At 42.4% G+C, this 18,190-nt stretch overlaps 1 protein-coding gene across 3 annotated transcripts in view; it reads left to right on the forward strand.

Annotated features, from left to right (window-relative positions):
* The window catches only part of epha3 (eph receptor A3), a 91,174-nt gene that overhangs the window by 12,721 nt on the left and 60,263 nt on the right, over positions 1 to 18,190 (forward strand). For all 3 annotated transcript variants that reach the window (XM_034562183.1, XM_034562185.1, XM_034562184.1), the window contains exon 3: positions 2,697 to 3,357. In XM_034562183.1, the coding sequence (XP_034418074.1) occupies positions 2,697 to 3,357 (661 nt within the window). The remainder of the gene's footprint in view (positions 1 to 2,696; positions 3,358 to 18,190) is intronic.

Below are 18,190 nucleotides of genomic sequence, written 5' to 3' on the forward strand. Positions count from 1 at the left end.
CTCTTAGGCTTTTCATTAGATGGCAGATCACAGAGGTAGAGAGCCAGTCCTCCAATACGGTGTGCTCCTGTATTGGAAGACAAAACTGCATTTTATGTTGCGATAACTTTGAATGTTTTACTTTTTAAATGGCCACTTGTAATCTAGTAGAATATTTTGTCAGAGAGGCAAAGACATACAAACAATTCCTGTCCTTGCTATGGTCTTATAACTGCAAGACTTTGGCACCGGAGACCACGGTTTGCATCCCGAGGTCCACGTTTAGTTTGTGAAACACATCGGTGAAGGTTAGGAAGATCATTTGGTTTTGGAAGTAAACGCATCCATTTTCTTCTTTGAATGCCTAAACATAACTATAAAAACAGTATTCATGCTTTATGTTACAATGACACATGCAGATAAAGAGACAAGACAAATAGTGGACAACTTTAAATTCAAATGAATTAGTAATGTCTAGGAGACCGAGTTGTGACAGCTAATTTCTTGTCATGTACTCAACATCATGGTTCAGTACATACATTACAACTTTGTGTGACGAGCTTGGTAGTATCAACACCTTCTGTGTGTTTTCAGATAATGCAAATCGGTGTATTTCTGCATTGAGTATTTTTAGGAGGTCATATTTTTAACCAACAGAAGTAACGCATCACATCTGCACAAAAAAAGTCGGATTCTCAGTTGTGCTGCTTTGAATCCTGGCAGAAAGACATTGTTGAACTCTGGCAGAAAGTATGTATATATAAAGTCGAGGCAGATTAGGATCCTTTGTTTGCATTACTTTCATGTAAGTACATTGTCTTATCAAACATAATGTCAACACAGCCACTAATCATAGTCTTCCCTCTGCGTTCTCTCTCATCAAATCTTTGTTGCATGTCATCACATCATTATTTCTACATACATTTTAAGTCAATCTATTAAACTCGAGAGTAACGCGAGGTGAAATGTTAACTTTAGCTTTGCCTCTTAATAGTTAGCCCCACTCAGTAATGTCTACTTTGCCTGTTATTGTTAGATATAGAGAGAGCTTGGACTGCACTTAGATAAATGAGGTGACGCCAACGAAAGCATGACGGGGAAGACTAAACACCAATGGAATCTATCCCCTCAACTTTCGTCTCACTTTTTCTCTCCCTCGATTTCAAGTCTATCTCTTTTACTTTCTCTACCTTTCCCTTCATTATTCTCTCTCTCTCTCTCTCTCTCTCTCTCTCTCTCCGTCTGTCTGTCTCCCTCTCTCTCTCTCTCTCGCTCTCTCTCAGGGGTGTTTCATTAAGTTTACTGTGAGATGAAAAGCAAGTGGCCATCCTTCAGCCTAAGAGCTCCTTGACCGCCACACACTCATAGATATGCCTAACGCCCGCACACCCAACCATGTAATAGAGAACCTCGACTTTCTTTGCTCGTCATTAATTTCTGTGTTCAGCCTGAAAGCACCTGCTGTGTCCGCCTGCTATGGGACTTTAAACACTTCAGATGAGCCGTATGTGAACGCATATGTGTGTGTGGGTTTATGTTTCCATTAATGCCTGTGTGAAAGGAGCGATAATTCAGTTTCCACTTACCCGGAAAGCATTTCTCTTTCTCTGTCTCTCTCTCTCTCTCTGAAAAAAAGCACTGCTCATTCAGGCATATATCCATTCTGAATTTTCACAGACTGAAGAAAGGTAGAAAAGCATCCATTTACACATTTAGGGCCATTCGTTCTAATGACTGTCATTTTAACCACAATGAGCCCAGTGTTTCAGGTGTTTGCCCATTCATCATCACTCCGATTTGGTGTTGATTTGCCTGGACAGCGAAGCCAAAGCGCATGATCAATGAGTCTTCCCGCTGTGTTGAATTCAAAAGGAATGACCCCGCTTTCTTTTTCTCCTCTCCTCTCATTGCTTTCTCCCAGTGGAGGGAAAATGTAAGATAGACACGAACGCCCCTGGTATACACTCACATCTGTCTGTACTTCGTAGCTTCTTCTGTTTCATAGTGGATTCAGCACGTTTCCTTTGGTAACCGTAGCTCTGTGATGCAAATAACCAGCAGCTTGAAAGTCCTCATTTGTAGAGTAAAAGGGTGGAAAAAAACACTATAGGATTTTGCTAATATTTAACAACAATTAAGCAGCTTCAGACACATTTATTTATTTTTGAGACAGGAAATCACACTTGGTTTTTCTCTGAGATATTTTCACAGTGCTCTGAACATTTGGCTAAGGCAGCAAGTTTGCTTTTAATTATTTTTAGATCTGGTAGTGTGATTTTTCACCCTTAAGTGTTTATTAGATGCTTAGTATTCAGCACGAGTGAATCTGAATCTAAATAATTCATCTGTAAATGCTTACAGGGTGGAGATAACTTTTTTTTCTCTGCTATCTACCCCTTCTTCCCTCTATCCTCTTCCTTCTCAAAATTCCCTCTTTCCTATCCCTTCCTCTTCAACTCTCCTCCAATGTCTTGGAACCCCTCTTTTCCCTCTACCTGCTCTCTGTCTACCTTGTTTTTCCTCTTACCTTCACATCTTTGTCATAACCTTCTTCATTTTACCTTCCCTTATCTGCTTCCTCCACTACCCCCTCCTCCTCTGTTAACCTTACATTTCCCACCTTTTGATTCTCAATCTCTCTCTCTTTCTTGTTTGTTGCTCCTTCTCGTCTTCCTCTGTGTCCATCCTCCACCACTCCTTCTCTCCATCTTTTTCAGTGGGAGGAGATCAGTGGGGTGGATGAGCACTACACTCCCATCAGGACCTTCCAGGTCTGCAACGTGATGGAGTACAGCCAGAACAACTGGCTGCGCACCAACTGGATTCCTCGCCAGTCGGCCCAGAAGATCTACGTGGAGCTGAAGTTCACCCTGAGGGACTGCAACTCCATCCCGCTGGTCTTGGGCACCTGCAAGGAGACCTTCAACCTCCTTTACCAGGAGACAGATGACGACCAGGGGAGCCACTTCAGAGAACACCAGTATACTAAGATTGACACTATTGCCGCTGATGAAAGTTTCACCCAAATGGACCTCGGAGATCGCATCCTCAAGCTTAACACTGAGGTGCGCGAGGTGGGTCCCATGACCAAGAAAGGCTTCTACCTGGCGTTCCAGGACGTGGGCGCCTGCGTAGCTTTAGTTTCGGTGAGGGTTTACTTCAAGAAATGCCCTCACACTGTGAGAAATCTGGCCTCTTTCCCTGATACGGTGCCCATGGACTCCCAGTCACTGGTGGAGGTCAAAGGCTCATGTGTCAATCACTCCAAAGAGGAGGAGCCTCCACGAATGTACTGCAGTACAGAGGGGGAGTGGCTCGTACCTATTGGGAAGTGTCTATGTAACGCGGGGTACGAGGAGAGAAGCAACACCTGCCAAAGTAAGACAGCTTTTCTTTTTTTTCCATGTATTTTACTCCTCAGTTCGCTCATATTATTTGTCCTTTTGTCTGTCCTTGTTTAACAAACTGTGATACAATGCAAGGTTTCCCACGGCTAAAATGTGCAAAATGTTTGACGGGAAGACTGTCACACTTAATATCTGTCAGCCTAGAACCTTTAATGTATGATACCCAACTTTTGTGTATATGTGTGTGTGTGTGTGTGTGTGTGTGCAGTCTGTATGTAGAATACCTTCAAAAGAATCCTACAGTGTTGCTGGAAAGTTGTTCATGTGCATTTCCATGTGTGTGTGTGATGTGTTATCCAGGTCTTTGAGCTCCATGGGGCAGCGTGCAGGAGTTCAATAGTAATCTTCTGTGTGACACATCATTAGCTATGGGAAGATCTTAACCAGAGTAGCAGGGATGGGACTGATAACCCAGAAGAAAGGAGTGGGCTGGAGTGGATGGTGAATAATGGAATAGCTGTGGCGATGGTTGCGGGTGTTTGTGGAGTCATGAATGGATAGACATTGGAGCCTGGAAATACTCGATCCCAGCCCAAAGTCTGTTGTCGCCTTGGAGGTGGTGGTAGCAAAAGCCAAAAAGTATATGTCTGGCTTTGCCTTTCATTTTCAAACTGTCTGCATCATCATCTTCATCATCATCACACATACTTTTAGGGAGGGGGGGGGGGGACATTTTGAGTTGTAACCAATTGGTTATTGGAAGGAATCAACATATCTCAGTGACAGAAGTTAAGTGAAGATGTCTTTTTGGCTCTTGGTGCTTCAGAAGTGACACATTGTTCTGTGAAACACTCATTACTGGAGGGCTACAGCTGTTTCCCAGATAATGTTTTTATTGCTAGCAATTATTTTTTGACTGTCCTTGTTCCTCTTTATTTCACTTGAAGTCTCACTTCAACCACTTGGACATTAAATGATGCCCCTTGTCAACTTCTACATCCCCTTTGGGATCAAGCAACCAGTGGGTTCAAAGGTTAAGTGTCACAATGGGCCTTTCATTGTACCACATAACATCCCAGTGTGATTAAAACTTTTGTCTAATGGGTTATAGCCCTCCCAAAAGTATGTTTATTTTGGCTTCCTCTTTATAAAGGGCTGCATAACACAGCATAACTAGATAACTTAGCAAAAATTAAATTTCCTGAATGTGGCTTCTGCGGCCAGAGTAACAGCTTTCTTCAATTACAGTTGCAGTACTTCATCAGTATTTCTGTGCAGAAAGATATTTTGCATTTGATTCAAATAAATGTTATATGTAAAAAAGCACACAATGTATTTAAATACCATGGCACCTAAATTACAATAGCAGGGGTATATACTTACTTACGTCATCCTCCACTGATTTATGTTTCTTTATATTTTGTTTGACCATGCTATGGAGAGCACTGTTGAGACAGCATGTGCCATTCTTCAGCTTCTCTTTGTTGTGGCTGGTTTTCTTTGCTCCATATCGAACTCAATGTGCTCCTCTTTTCTCAGTTTGAGCGAGCTCCTCATTCTGGAAGCCAGATGCAGCATTTATTTGAAGGCAGCCCCTTTCTTCATGCTCTGAACTGCAGCTGTTCCACCGTGGCTCTAAAGTTCAAAACGTGTACGAAGTTGGAGGGAAATATTTGTCTTTATTTCTCTTATTCGTGCTAGTAGCGGGCCCTAAATGTTCCTGTGTTCATCAGCTCTGTCCTCTCCAGGGCCGGGCCCAGTGTTAATTAAAGATCAAAGGCAGTCTCCTAGGTCAAGCCCCTGCTGTCAGGGCCAAGGGAAGCGCTTTTTCTGTGGTTGCGGACTGCAGATGAGCCCGTCTCACTGTCCAGATGCGAGGAGAAACTCTGCCGCAGCTGTCAGATAAAAAAAACCTTATATGTGCAAAATGTAAACAGGTTGGGGGAGATGTCAAGTATGCAAACAAATTACAACAATGAAATATTCATGTTCTGGTTTGAAAAGCAGCTGTGCTAATTATTTTTCAACCTTATTTCCGTGTTGAAGACCATTAAAGTTATTAGAATTGCTCTTAATTGGAAGTGTCCGATGTCTACATGCCATTTAAAAAATCTTTATCCTATTGATATTAATATATAAAAGGGCAAATCTTGTTAAATTATTTCATCCAAAAGTTTAGCCTTTGCAACCCAAATTTGAAGAATAGAATAGGGCATTATGTAGACAAATGACAGACCCCTGTGCCCCTTCGTACCAGCCCAACCCACCCACCCTTCACTTCCTGTCTCTCTGTGAATTGTGTGAATGTTTGGATGTATTTGACAATCTCTTATTAGTTTCAGAGAGGTCTAATGGACTCTAATAAGGTCTTATGTTACCCTGGAGTGGGACAGCTGCACCAACAGGCCCCCACAGCCCCCGCGTGCAGCCGTCGGGGGCCCCAGCGTGCAGCTCGCTCTCCAGGCCCTCTATGTTAACAGATAGATGAGTGCATGCGGGTTAGGTCACCGTACACAGAGATAGCGAGAAAGATAAAAACATATTTAAAGTGCTACAAGCAGATACAACAGTCTGAAACAGAAGTATTTACATGTCACAAAACCACTTGGTCATATTTTACCCCCCATGATGATCGGTTGTTGATTTATTATTAGCTTGGCTGTACATGGGAAGAACACATACATTCTACAATAGGACATTGTTGTTTCTCTAAAATAAAGAAACTAAAGGAAATTCAGCTCAGGCCACAAATGAATAATCAAGTAATTACTGTAAACACGCAGGCTGTCAGGCAACAGCAGGGAGGTCGATGTAAGACCCAGAGTTTGGATTGGGTGTTGTTGGTTTTGACTGTTCCAAATCAGATATGGATAGAGCACCTTCACTGAATATTTCATGCTCTGTTTTCTTTGACCGAACGCCTCAAAGCAGCATCTTCTGTTTACCAAAGTCTCTGCTCGATGTGTGTGTGTGTGTGTGTGTGTGTGTCTGAGTGTGTGTCTGTGTGTCTTTGAGTGAGAGAGGAAGCTAGAGAGAGTAGGAGAGCAGTTGCTTTTGTTTACACAGACTCCAAAGTGTGTTTAAGGGCTTTAATAGAATACACTTGTATTAGACCATCGTTGTCATGCTGGCTGTGTGTGTGTGTGTTTGTGTGTGTGTGTGTGCATGTGTGCGTGTGTGTGTGTGTCCCAGTAATGGTTGTGAAAACTAGGATGTTGTTTCGGTGGCGCCTTTAAAAGAACACACAAATTCTGTCTGGCTTTGGCATGGGGACACTGTGTGCGAGCTGCCGTCATGAGAGTGTGTGTGCATGTGTGCGTGTGTGTGGCTGATGGCTGCATTACATATTTCACAGGATGCGGTGTGTATTGCTGTGAGCATATTGTGATATTTCATCATCCTTATCAGCGCAGATGTCATCGGATCTTTTGTCAGGGTGAAACTCAGTGAGTGGATGTGGCGTTTTTCAGACTGTACGAGGTGAATGGACGCGTCAGTCATCGTCTGGATTACTGTGTGTTTTGTGAGCGGGCTTCAGCCTTTCCATAGAGAATGTGAGGCCAGATTTAATCTCGCTAAGTCAGTCTTTCATCTGTCATTAGAACAGACTGGAGCAGGTGAACTAACTCCTATCTACCATCAGCGTGAAATTCCTGCAACCCTAATTTGATCCTAAAACAGCAAACGGATGTCTGTCTGTCGAGTTTGAGTGTGTGCGAGTGTGTGTTGCAAATGCGCGCAGCTGTTCTGCTGTATGTTGCGGAGAGAACCAGGTTTACATTCTTACTGGATTCATCAAGACACACAATCCCCTAACTTGCCAGTACCATAATGCTTATTATAATGTTCACATATACAGTAAATCCATACACGCAGACACAGGGACATGAGTCTGAGTTGCTGGTTTTGCATGGATTACTTAACATATATTAGTGGAAGGAGAGAGAAAGAAGTTTCAAGCCACTAAAAAGTAAAGATTTGTTTGACTTTTGACTTTTGCACTCAAATGATTTGTTTCCGATGACTTCCAAACAGCAAGGACTTTCTCTCCTTGTTTACTTCCTTTCCTTCTTCCCTTTCTCTCTTTCTCTCTCTCTCTCTCTCTCTCTCTCGCTCTCTTTCCACTCACTCCTGTGGCTAATGGTCTTGGCCACCGGTTCAAAGCCCACCGTCCATCTCATGTCGAATGTTTTATATCACTCTTCACTCTCTAGCTTAAGTGATTTAGCTGCTGTCCTCATGCACAGACATGCTTGCCTTCCAAGCAGACACAGTTATACATCTTTCATTGGCTTGGTCACGCAAACGTGACTGGACCAGAAGGATTCAGCATCCATTTTATCATTTGATTTGAAGAAAGCTGGACTCGAAATGACTTGCTGTAAGGTTATTGCCATTGTGTGGATGGCCAATAAGTCTCTATCTCTATTCCATCTGATTGTTTTGGGTTGAGGCAAAATGGTGGAAATCCCTGGCAGCTGGTGAAAAAAACGACATTTTTCTTTTGCTTGCACAAAGAAACCCACATACTTTCAGGAGAGATCAGACCTCACCAGAGCTACAATGGCAGTACATAATGAACTTATATTCAATAAGTACTGGTGTAGTGGACACCAAAAGGATGCCAGTGTTGCTCTGTCTTGCTAGATATGTTTTTTGTAATATTGTTTTGGAGTCTCTCTGCCCCCTAGTGTTCATAAATCCTTTAATGCAACTTAGGTTGACTGTTTATTAGAAAAGACACTGCTGGTAGCTAATTACTTCTTGATGATAAGCACCAAATGAGACCCCCATGAATTTGACTGTTATACCCAATGGTTTTCAAAGGAATTTAAAGTGTGATTCACATACTTTTGTTTATAATATAATTGTACATATTATATGGTCTTCTTTATTGAGACACGTAAAGCTCAATGCTAAATATTTTAGCCTCACATATGTATTGATCAAATACCTATTCAGGCTAATTGATGAAAGCAGAAGAGATCCAGCAGAACTGTAGACTAACTATGGTTATTCTTGAATGTTCTTCTTCTTACTTTCCTTATTCCTCACATTGTTTTTTTTACTGTGTTTTTTGTATATTTGTTCTGCCAGACTGTTGAGGCTGAGTGCTGTGAATTCGTGGAGCTATTGGCTCTCCTCTGGTTCCTTGGAAGAACTCTATTTGTTTGCGTTGGCTATTATATAACTGCCCGGTTCTCTACAAGAACATGTCAGTTATACACTGACACTCACACAGAATACCACATCCCCTAAATTACAATGACAGTATTTCTAAGCCAGCAACGGGGTGGAATGCATCACATATTCTTTTCTCGTCTTTCTTTTGTTTTCCAAATGTGTTTTTGCATTATTGTATTTGTTTCTCTGTGTGCATTGCAGCCTTTTTTTTAAATCTGGTTCACTAAACTGAGTTGTCTGAGCCCTTGTTCCTGTTTCCAGCTACACGTCATATACCAACGTTGCACACATTCACAGTGCGAGCTGCACAGTCTAGCAGAGTATAACAAGAGCCAGTAACTGTGTTCAGCTCCTTATTGAGAGGCACCTCCATCGTTGTTGTTGAGAGCCGGTGTTACTCAGATACACACTTTCAGCCAATCCAGGTAATCACATCAGTTCATACTGTTCTGTGTGTGTGTGTGTGTGTGTGTGTGTGTATGAATGACCTGTAATACTGGAGATCGCTCTGCTCGATCACTACTGTTCCATCAGTCTCCTCCTCTCTTGTCAGCTTAGTTTAGTGTGGAGGCCCTCTCTGCTGCAGGCTTTTGGCTGTGCACTGCCTGGCATGTTGCCTTTTTGGAGCTGAAAATGAGAGCAGAGACTAGAAGAAAGGACAAGGCCTGGATTGAGTGCTCCAGTGAGAAAGAGCTTGAATTATGATGTTAACATCACATTATACAACATTTGCTGAATGTAAAATAACAGCTTTTACAAAGGAAATTGTATTCCTTAGACAAGCAGAGGTGTGTATGCATTCACAGCTCTCTCTTTTTCGAAAGAGAGAGAGAGAGAGAGATGGTTGATGGTTGAGACTTATCTAGAATATCTTTCTTTGGGAGTCCACACCTCTGACATTCACCTCATCACATGTCATTGAAGTGCTTCCTCAGTTCAATCGTTGTCTATTTGTGTTAATTTGTTTCTTCTCTACTGTTACTCTACTAAATTTCAGTCCCTCAAGTACTGTTTGACTTTTTGAGGATCTTCCATGACCTTAATGTGCTAAAAAAACAAAAACCTGAGCTAATTAAAGCATGCCGAGATGCCTGCAGCAATCATACTGACTCCCTCTCCACAACACAGCAGCCGGGAGGGGAATCTGAGTGGAGAGAGGGAAATAAAGAAAGGGAGAGTGGGAGATAATGAGCATGTTAATTAGAGACGCCATTCAGTCCAAAGGCGGGAATTACTCACTAAGCAAGGAAACACAGCATTAATGTTATATATGTTCATATACCGTATGGTATATACACATCTGTGTGAAGAGAGAGAGAGCACATTCGTATCGCCATCCTGTTTGCATCTCCTACCCTTTTGAATCAATGTCTACTTCTGTCTCTCTATGTGCACACTTATAGCGTTGTGAAGCAGTGTTGGTGTGGATGTCAGTGTGTGGAAGCCTGTGTTGTGTGAGTGTGTTTCTGGAATACCAGGCTAAGGAGGAGGCTGTAGCCAAAGATGCAGGAAAGGTTTGTTCATTCTGGGTATTATTGCCTGTTTGCTTTTCTCTTTATGGGCCTTCCAGTGCAGGCTGGGGGTCGCGGGTGAGCCCGTCACCCCAGGGCCCTGGTGCTTTTAGGACTTCAAAGCTGTTGGTAACCACAGGCTCAGGAATTCAACTTAACACACAGACAAATACACCCGCATGCACACACACATCCACGCACAACCGGGCCTATGCCAGAAATGGAAGGGACAGATAGATGGGGTGTTTATTTGTTGGAGAGGCCCCTGCCAGTTGACAAGACCACTTCACAGTGATCAGTCTTTGTGTGTGTGTGTGTGTGTGTGTGTGTGTGTGTGTGTGTGCGTGTACAAGTGTGGGTTTGTGTTGGTCCTGTACACAGAGATATGGTTTGCAATGGGCAGGCAGTATGCAGAAAAAGGAGAAAAAGAAAAGAACACACATAGAAGATGGATCTGTTTATGTGCTTCTGTGCATTTCTTCATTCTTTACACTGGCCGACGGTCACTGTGGGACTCCCAACATGACTAGTGTGTGCGTACGTGTGTGAGCTTGTGTTAGTCTGTGGAGAGGCGAGGACAGGGACGGACACCGCGGGAAGCGTCCTGTTTGACAGACACAGTGGATGTTTGGATACACATGTAATGTAACAGGCGAGGGAAGGAAGGGGAGTAGGACAGAGGAGTCACTCCATCATTCCTGATAGATGAGACAGAGAAGGCTGGGGAGGGAGGTGGAAGAGGGAGGAGAGGGGGGAGGTGAAGGCAAGAGAGAAAGAAAGCGAGCTGTCACTGGGATATAGACCCCCTGCTGAAAACTCAGTTTCTTGATTTGTGATCTTACCGCTTCAAATCAACATCCCCAGAGGCTGACATGTATGTTTCTTTTATTTATCAATATGTTTTCAGCATTGCTCCACTGATCTGTTTCCTGAGTGCATTGCTCTCAAATGTGGCTGATAAAATAATTTTCCGCCTTGAACGCTAACAGGTCACGAGGTATGATACATAACTATCAGGGACATTTACAAAAGTCAATAACGCACTTTCAATTAGACGGATGGGTCCAACAAACATAACACTTCTGTCCAGGAGACCATTGTTCATTTCCCATGAAAAAACAATTATTCATCCCAGTTTTACATTTAATTTGCATAAAACCGATGAAAACATGAACCATCATGAAACTGCTTTAGAAAAATGTAATCGGAAAAAATAAAAACTTTATTTTTAGGGCAACCAGTCCCGTCAAATAATTTTTTTGCAATTACTTCAAGTGACTCTTGCTAGTCTCATTTGCATTTTTATCTTTTTCCTCCTCACTTTCTATTACCACTTGCCACTTCTATCAGTGTTTCACTTCACAACTATCTGTCTTTTAATTTGTGCTTTGCTTTGATGTTCACCTTCAGCATGGGATGGAGTTTAAATAACCATTGAATCCAGCCATAACCTCTCGAAGAGCCTAATCATAATACTGCTACTACTCATACTACAACTACCACTATAAGCAATTTATATTCAATGCAAGAATATATTGCATGCTGTGTGTAACTCATGAATAAAATAGGCCAACTGTAAATCTATCGCGTGTGATGTCTGCTGTCCTCGGTGCTGATGATGCCCTCAGCTGCAACCTCAGACACATCTAGGGGGCGGCGGCTGTCATGTGTCTCACTTATCTAAACCCGTCCTCGAGGCATGTATTGTGACACTGCGAGTGTAGTTGTCAGCAGCATCGTCTCTTTGTACAGCTGCAATGCGTTCATTGAACAGAGGACTCTCGGTGTCATTTCAGTTTGAAAAAGCCCAAGCGCCACCACGTCAATGTCTGTCTTCAAGCAGGTGTCTGATCGCGCTGCGCTGCGACGTCACAGATGTCAGCATAACAACCTCTCTGTCTCAACAAACAGTGCACTCTTTAATGACAGCCAACTAAAGGGAAGCAATGTCTGTTTTAACCCTTTTGAGGGTGAGGGCACAGCATGCATGGAGTTCTGGTGGTAACGCTGCAGTGAGGCCTTAGCCAGTTACCACACAGGCAGTAGCCTTTGATGGAGTGACACGTTAGAACGGCTGCACTCAGAAGACTCACTCACAGGGACTTTTTGGGAGATTTATGATCACTTTGACAGCATCGACACGTTGCTCTTTTGCTAAGTTATGTGACACGAATCAATTCGATCATATCAACCCACTAAACATGCTGGAGTGTACCGGAGGATGTTTCATGCACATTTTATACTGTATTTGAAGTCTTGTATCCTTTTAAAGGATTAACATAGTGTTCATAGTGTAACATAGTGTAGGTACTACTCAATATCTCGTGTTGATCGGGCACCAAAGATGTATATTTTGTCGAAAGTTAACACTGACTAAATATAAATAAAAAAGCTAATCTTACTCCACTAGTCCTTGGTTTAACCTTGGCTGCTTTTATTAATTTATTTGTTTGTGTGTGTTGGCCCCTCGCACCTGTCTGCTTGTGTTTTGTTGACCTTACTATGCTAACCTTGGTGTGTTTATTGCTTGCATCTTCCATCTTATTCAGGTCTGCAGGAAGTGAGGCTTCTGAACTCCTCAGAGATGTCTGTGTGTGTGTGTGTGTGAATTTGTGTGTGTTTGAATGTGTGGATCTGTGTGTGTGTGTGTGTGTGTGTGTGCGTTTGAATATGTGAGAGAGACAGAGAGAGAGAGAGGGTAGAGGGAAAGGGAGAATAAGTGCACAAGATAAGTGTGAGAGACATGTCTGTCAATATCTACACGTCATTAGTAGAGCAGAAGTGAGCAGAGGTGAGGAAAGGAAGACAAAGTGCTTACCACAGCAGGAACCGCTTCTCACACACACACACACGCACACACACACACACACACACATTATGATGCGGAAATGTGCTTTAACTTGTTCTGTGCAGTCGTTTACGTTTGCCATCCACCACTCATGCATTCAAATGTCCTGCTGTCGACACTTATCCATTAAGACATCTTTTCCCAGAGTTTCCACCTGTGTGCACATTTTGCTCTGGCTAAGCCTTGGGGTGAACCTGCTGCTTGTCAGTAGTGTTCTCCTCTTTGACCAAGAGCAGGCTGGAATGGATCAAAAGAACCTGGTCAGAGGCAAGTTTTAATTGGAATGAAAAGCTGTGAAAAGGTTGCACTGCAGTTTTCAGTTCCAGTTCAAGGTCCCCAGGTTGTCACATTTCTATTGCACTCTTTTTCTGCCCACTTTGACAGACTGTACCCTGTTGGAGACTATTTGACAGGGTGCGGTACCAGAACTGTTCCAATCTATTTGGACTTCATACAGTGACAGTAGTAGAAGTCTATCGGCATCAAGTCCGGGTTGTTTATGGTGGAAGTCAGACTTTGGCCAAGATGCACCTTGTTCCCTTCTGTTTGTAATATTAATTTAACAGACCTGGACTTTTCAGTTTAATTAAGGGTGTCATGAAGTTAATCACCTGCAAAGGACCAGGGCACGGTCTCTACTCTGGACTGCTCCAACTGCTACCTGGATTTTATGGGTAAAAAGTACAGTGTAAGCACCCTTTGTTTATTGGGCCGCAGTAAACCCACGAAAGGTGTTTGAATTGCAGGTTAACTTTTGTTGTGACCATCAAATATGACCTCAGCTTGAGCTTGTGTCGCTGTGGAGACAAGTGGAGTGAAACCATTTAAAAAGAAAGGTCACTCCGGCAGTGACCTTTCTTTTTATGGTTTCACTCTCGGTGACGGAGCTCGATTGAAAGAACCCCGGAGTAAAGATGTGTCGTAGGCACGCGGCCCAAACGAGATGCACAACTTATTGGGAAACCTACAGTGCATCAGCTGTAGAAACTTTATTACTCTCTGCAGGCTCGAAGGCAATGGACAAAAACATACATTTCGCATGAATTATGCAGTGATGTACCTCCTCTAACTGCAAAGAAATGGAACGATCCAATGTCAGTGGACTCCATTCACTCATTGCTAAACACACACCCTGGCGTGACCAGAAACACAATAAAGTAACCAGTCTCAAGACAACTTCTTTTTCAGTGTGAGCCCCTGTTGAAGAGTCACTGATGTCCCAGAAATTCGTGTCTCTCTGAAATGATCCATGGACTCAGACTTCATGCATCCTTGACTCTCCCTACTCCCACATTTGATAGAGATAAAGGAAAAGGTCCCTGCACTCATTTATTGCATACTCTTTCCACCCTGGGAGAAGCAGAGTGGTGACATTTTACCTTCAGCCGCGGCGATTGACTTAGAACTGGTGTCATATGGAATAACATGCCCTCTGGTGTGTGCAAGTGTCTGTTTGAATATATGCATCTGTAGGATAGAGAAAGGGGTCATTTACGTGCAATATATGTACTTCTGTGCACTTTTGTGCATGCATATGAGTGCGTGTCCGTTTGTGTGCGCTGATTAAAAGAGGTCAGGGCTCAGTGATCAGGCCTTTAGCTGTCCCTGCACTCTGAATGCCAAACACAGCAGAGCATGCCCAGAGCAGCCAAGCATGGAGACTGCAACGCTAGACCACACCAGACAACCTTAACGGTCTGCAGCTGTGTGTGTGTGTGTGTCCTTTCCCACTTCTGTGTTTGTCTCTGTGTCCATCTTTGACCATTAAGAGCAATCTGGATAAGAATGATTGACGAGTTTTCATCTCCAATGCCAGTTGCCAGTATCTATAACAAAATATGATATTAAGTGTGTTTGTATGGAATTGTGTCTGCTTCAAATGCTTTCTCCATTAATTGTTAATCAAACTCCTCATCAATGTTTCTAAGCCACAGTTTCTGAGAGAAAAAAAGGTACAAAGAAAGAAAAAGTACTTTGGTGACCACATTTTTTAATGTATATCATGTACAGATAAATTATTGATTGCGGAATTTTATTTTCTTATAAATATCATATTTTAAAAATTATTTTGATGGAAAATACATTAAATTTATCTATGGTTGCATTATTTTTCTCTCCATACACACATCTAATGTGTTTATGTTCCCTTCAGACTGTGTTGATAGTTCTCTACATGCATGTAAATGTACATATTATAAAAAAGAGTAATTTCCTCATCATTGTGCCTGTATTTTAAATCTGCTGCACTTTACTTACCTATTTTTAAAATCTGACTTATTTCCCCCTTGCGGAATGCGTAAGTAGATGTGGTTTGTTTTATTTGGAGACTGCTTGGTCTCAATGGTGAAGTTAAAGATAATTGCTATGAAACTAAAGTTATATTATCGTTAGCTGTGTTCATGATTTGAATTGGTTGTTGCTGGTACCGGGGCAAGCTATGCAGCTCATTCTTCTCATATCGCCCAACACTCTCTTTGGCTCGACCAGTACCACCATTGTCTTTTAACAAGTGTTTGTGCTGCCAAAAAATGTGTAACGCTCATCCCCTTAAACTAAAAGCCTCTCTTTCTGTCTCTATCCAAGTCTCTCCTCTTGGAGGGGCTGGGATAAAGCATCACTTATACCAGGATAAAGGATCCAACCTTTAAAGGTTGAGGGGATACTGTGGAGATGAGCGCTGACCTTTTTTACAAATTACAAACACTCGCTCACGCATTCTCTCTCACACACACGTACACACACACAAATATGCATGGAAGGTTAGAAGTGGTCTAGAGACGAGCAGAGAAAAAAATGTCAGACAGCGGTGTCCAACAAGATTACTGTACTCATCCTCCACAGATTACCCACCCTTCTCCGATTCATTTCCCTTCATCTCTCTCCTGTTCAAATGCATGGCACCAGGCATTTGTCAAGGTGAAGGTAGCACGGCCCACACCTCACGATACAACCGACCAATTTTTCCATTTCTTCCGCTCTGCTGGTCTTTTGCTATCATGTGTTCAATTTCAGCACCTGGAGGCGATGCCAAAGTGCAAAGCCTCGAGGAATGTTAGATAAATCTCACTGATTAATGCAAAGGCCTCTGACAGATTCCCTGCTCCTCTCACTGGTTTGGTATTGTTGTTGGTGCAAACAGCTATGTTGATCTGAACCTGGATAGCAGTTTCTTCTCCTCTGATATGTTTTTATTTTTGTTATTCAATCACGACACAATAAATAGCCAAGTTTAATCTGGTATGTTCTGAATTACTTAAGCAACAATCTGTATGATAAAATTACATAAAATAAACTTCTTGGGCGATCACGAGTTCCCATTGAAGAGGCCTTATGTTCACCACTGGTTCTTGTGTGTGTGAGCGTGTGTGCGCGTGTGTGTGTGCGTGTGCGTGTGTTTGTGTGTGTGTGTGTGTGTTGAGGATGACAGGGGTAATTGAGGTGTGTGGTATTGATGAGACCCCAACTCTAATGAGCTTTAGCCAATTAATCCATTGATTTACATGTAAATGGCTCCTGGAAGGTTACAGGCTTTGGCTGCCATCTGCATGTACTTACCATGCTATTATCTTGCTGAGTGACACTACACACATGCAGAGAAGGAGGGCTTGAGAGACGGAAAGTGTGGTAAAGAGAGACACAACTGCTCGATCGTTGATAAATTGCTCTGCATGTCATTAACAGCAAAATAAGGTGTTAATTGAGGGCACACCTTTTAATTACGAGGCAAACATCTTTTCATTTTGTGTGTCAATCTCCCCCATAACTCTGCCTTGCAGTGTGTCAGGATTCTCTGTGCATTCTGTTTTTATTTTTACTTCTTTAACTAAATTTTTTTAAAGATACATTGAAGTGTCATTTATGTCTAAAAAAAATAATGCTTTTTCTGTTACTCTTGCATCTCCTAGTCTTTCACCTAAAACAATGCATAAATGCAGAGTTCTGCTATCAGCCAGCTAACTGACTGGGGTTCGATGTAAATTACAACCGTGCTCAGCTTAACTAAATTGTCCCCAGGTGGGGAAAGAATAGGCTATCTTCATTTCACATAGCTGCAGTTGAGCTAATTATGGTGGTTGTGTGTGTGTGTGTGTGTGTGTGTGTGTGAGTGGAATTGTGCTTGGGAAAGTTTTTTTTGTATATACAGTATGTGGTGTTTAACATGCGCTCATTGGTCTAGCTTGAAACTAAGTTTGTATGTGTCTGTGTCTGTTCATGCAAATTGGTGTGTGTGTGTGTGTGGATATTGTGCACCAGAGAGCTTTGTTTGCTTTCTCCACTCTGTCTACTTTGTATGTGTGTCTGTTTGTACATTCAAGCAAAGCGAGACAAGAATTGGCACATACTAAAACATGCAACTTCCAAAGCCAACAGTTCTGTTAAGTGAGATGTGCTGCTTTATAATGATGCCATCTATCACTCCCTTCATCTCTCCATTCCTATATTCCCAAACTCCTCCATCACCGTCTCTGTGGCCTCATTAATTTAGCCTGCTATTTATGGCCCTATAAAAACAATAAGGAAAGAGAAGACGGGTTTCACTGGCACGAACGACGCTCCCAGAGCATGGGAGGGATGAGGCAGCCTGTTGAGTTAGATGGGGCATACCGCCTCACTTTCACTTAATTTCACTAGATGCTTAACATCTGGTGAGATGTTTTCATATATGCAGTATGTTCTTTGACTCGTCACATCTAGGAGGTCCTATATGTCAGAACATAAGTGGAAATCAAGCCCAACTGTGAAAACTGATTTTTAGGAATTGGAAAGACCAAATTGTGTCAGTAAACCCACATGCTAAAATGGTCCCCTTTCTATACAAATGAGCCTCAACAGTCCACAAAGATGGGTGCTAATTGCCAAATGCTGTTACATGAAATTATCAGTGTTTTCAGAGAGCTGGTGGTATTTATATGGGAAGTCACGCCCAGACGTTCCAGAGATCATGACATATTCACTCCCAAATATATATTTTTTAATTCCTCGCCTGTGGGTTTTGAGGAATGCGTCTGCACCTTGTCAGCAAGGACATGGAGCTCGTGTTCTGAACATTTCATCTTATTTTCTGTCTGCCAATGTTCTGCTGACTGTGTTTTTGGCGCAAAGTCGACATTTATACTTTGCCACATGGAATCTTGCAATCAGTCGCAAAAAAAAGAACAAAGACGGCAAATTGCATTGCGGCAACGTAGCGGGCGTGATTATGCTGTAATATCATCAACACAATATGTTTTGTGAATAGGACCTAGAGACTGGGCAGATAGCCGATGCAAGTGATGCTGTAATTTATGAAGCTAGCTGAGGCTAAGTTTTGTAAATTAATT

The sequence above is a fragment of the Cyclopterus lumpus genome, chromosome 21 (genome assembly GCF_009769545.1).
Source record: "Cyclopterus lumpus isolate fCycLum1 chromosome 21, fCycLum1.pri, whole genome shotgun sequence".
Lineage (NCBI taxonomy): Eukaryota > Metazoa > Chordata > Actinopteri > Perciformes > Cyclopteridae > Cyclopterus > Cyclopterus lumpus.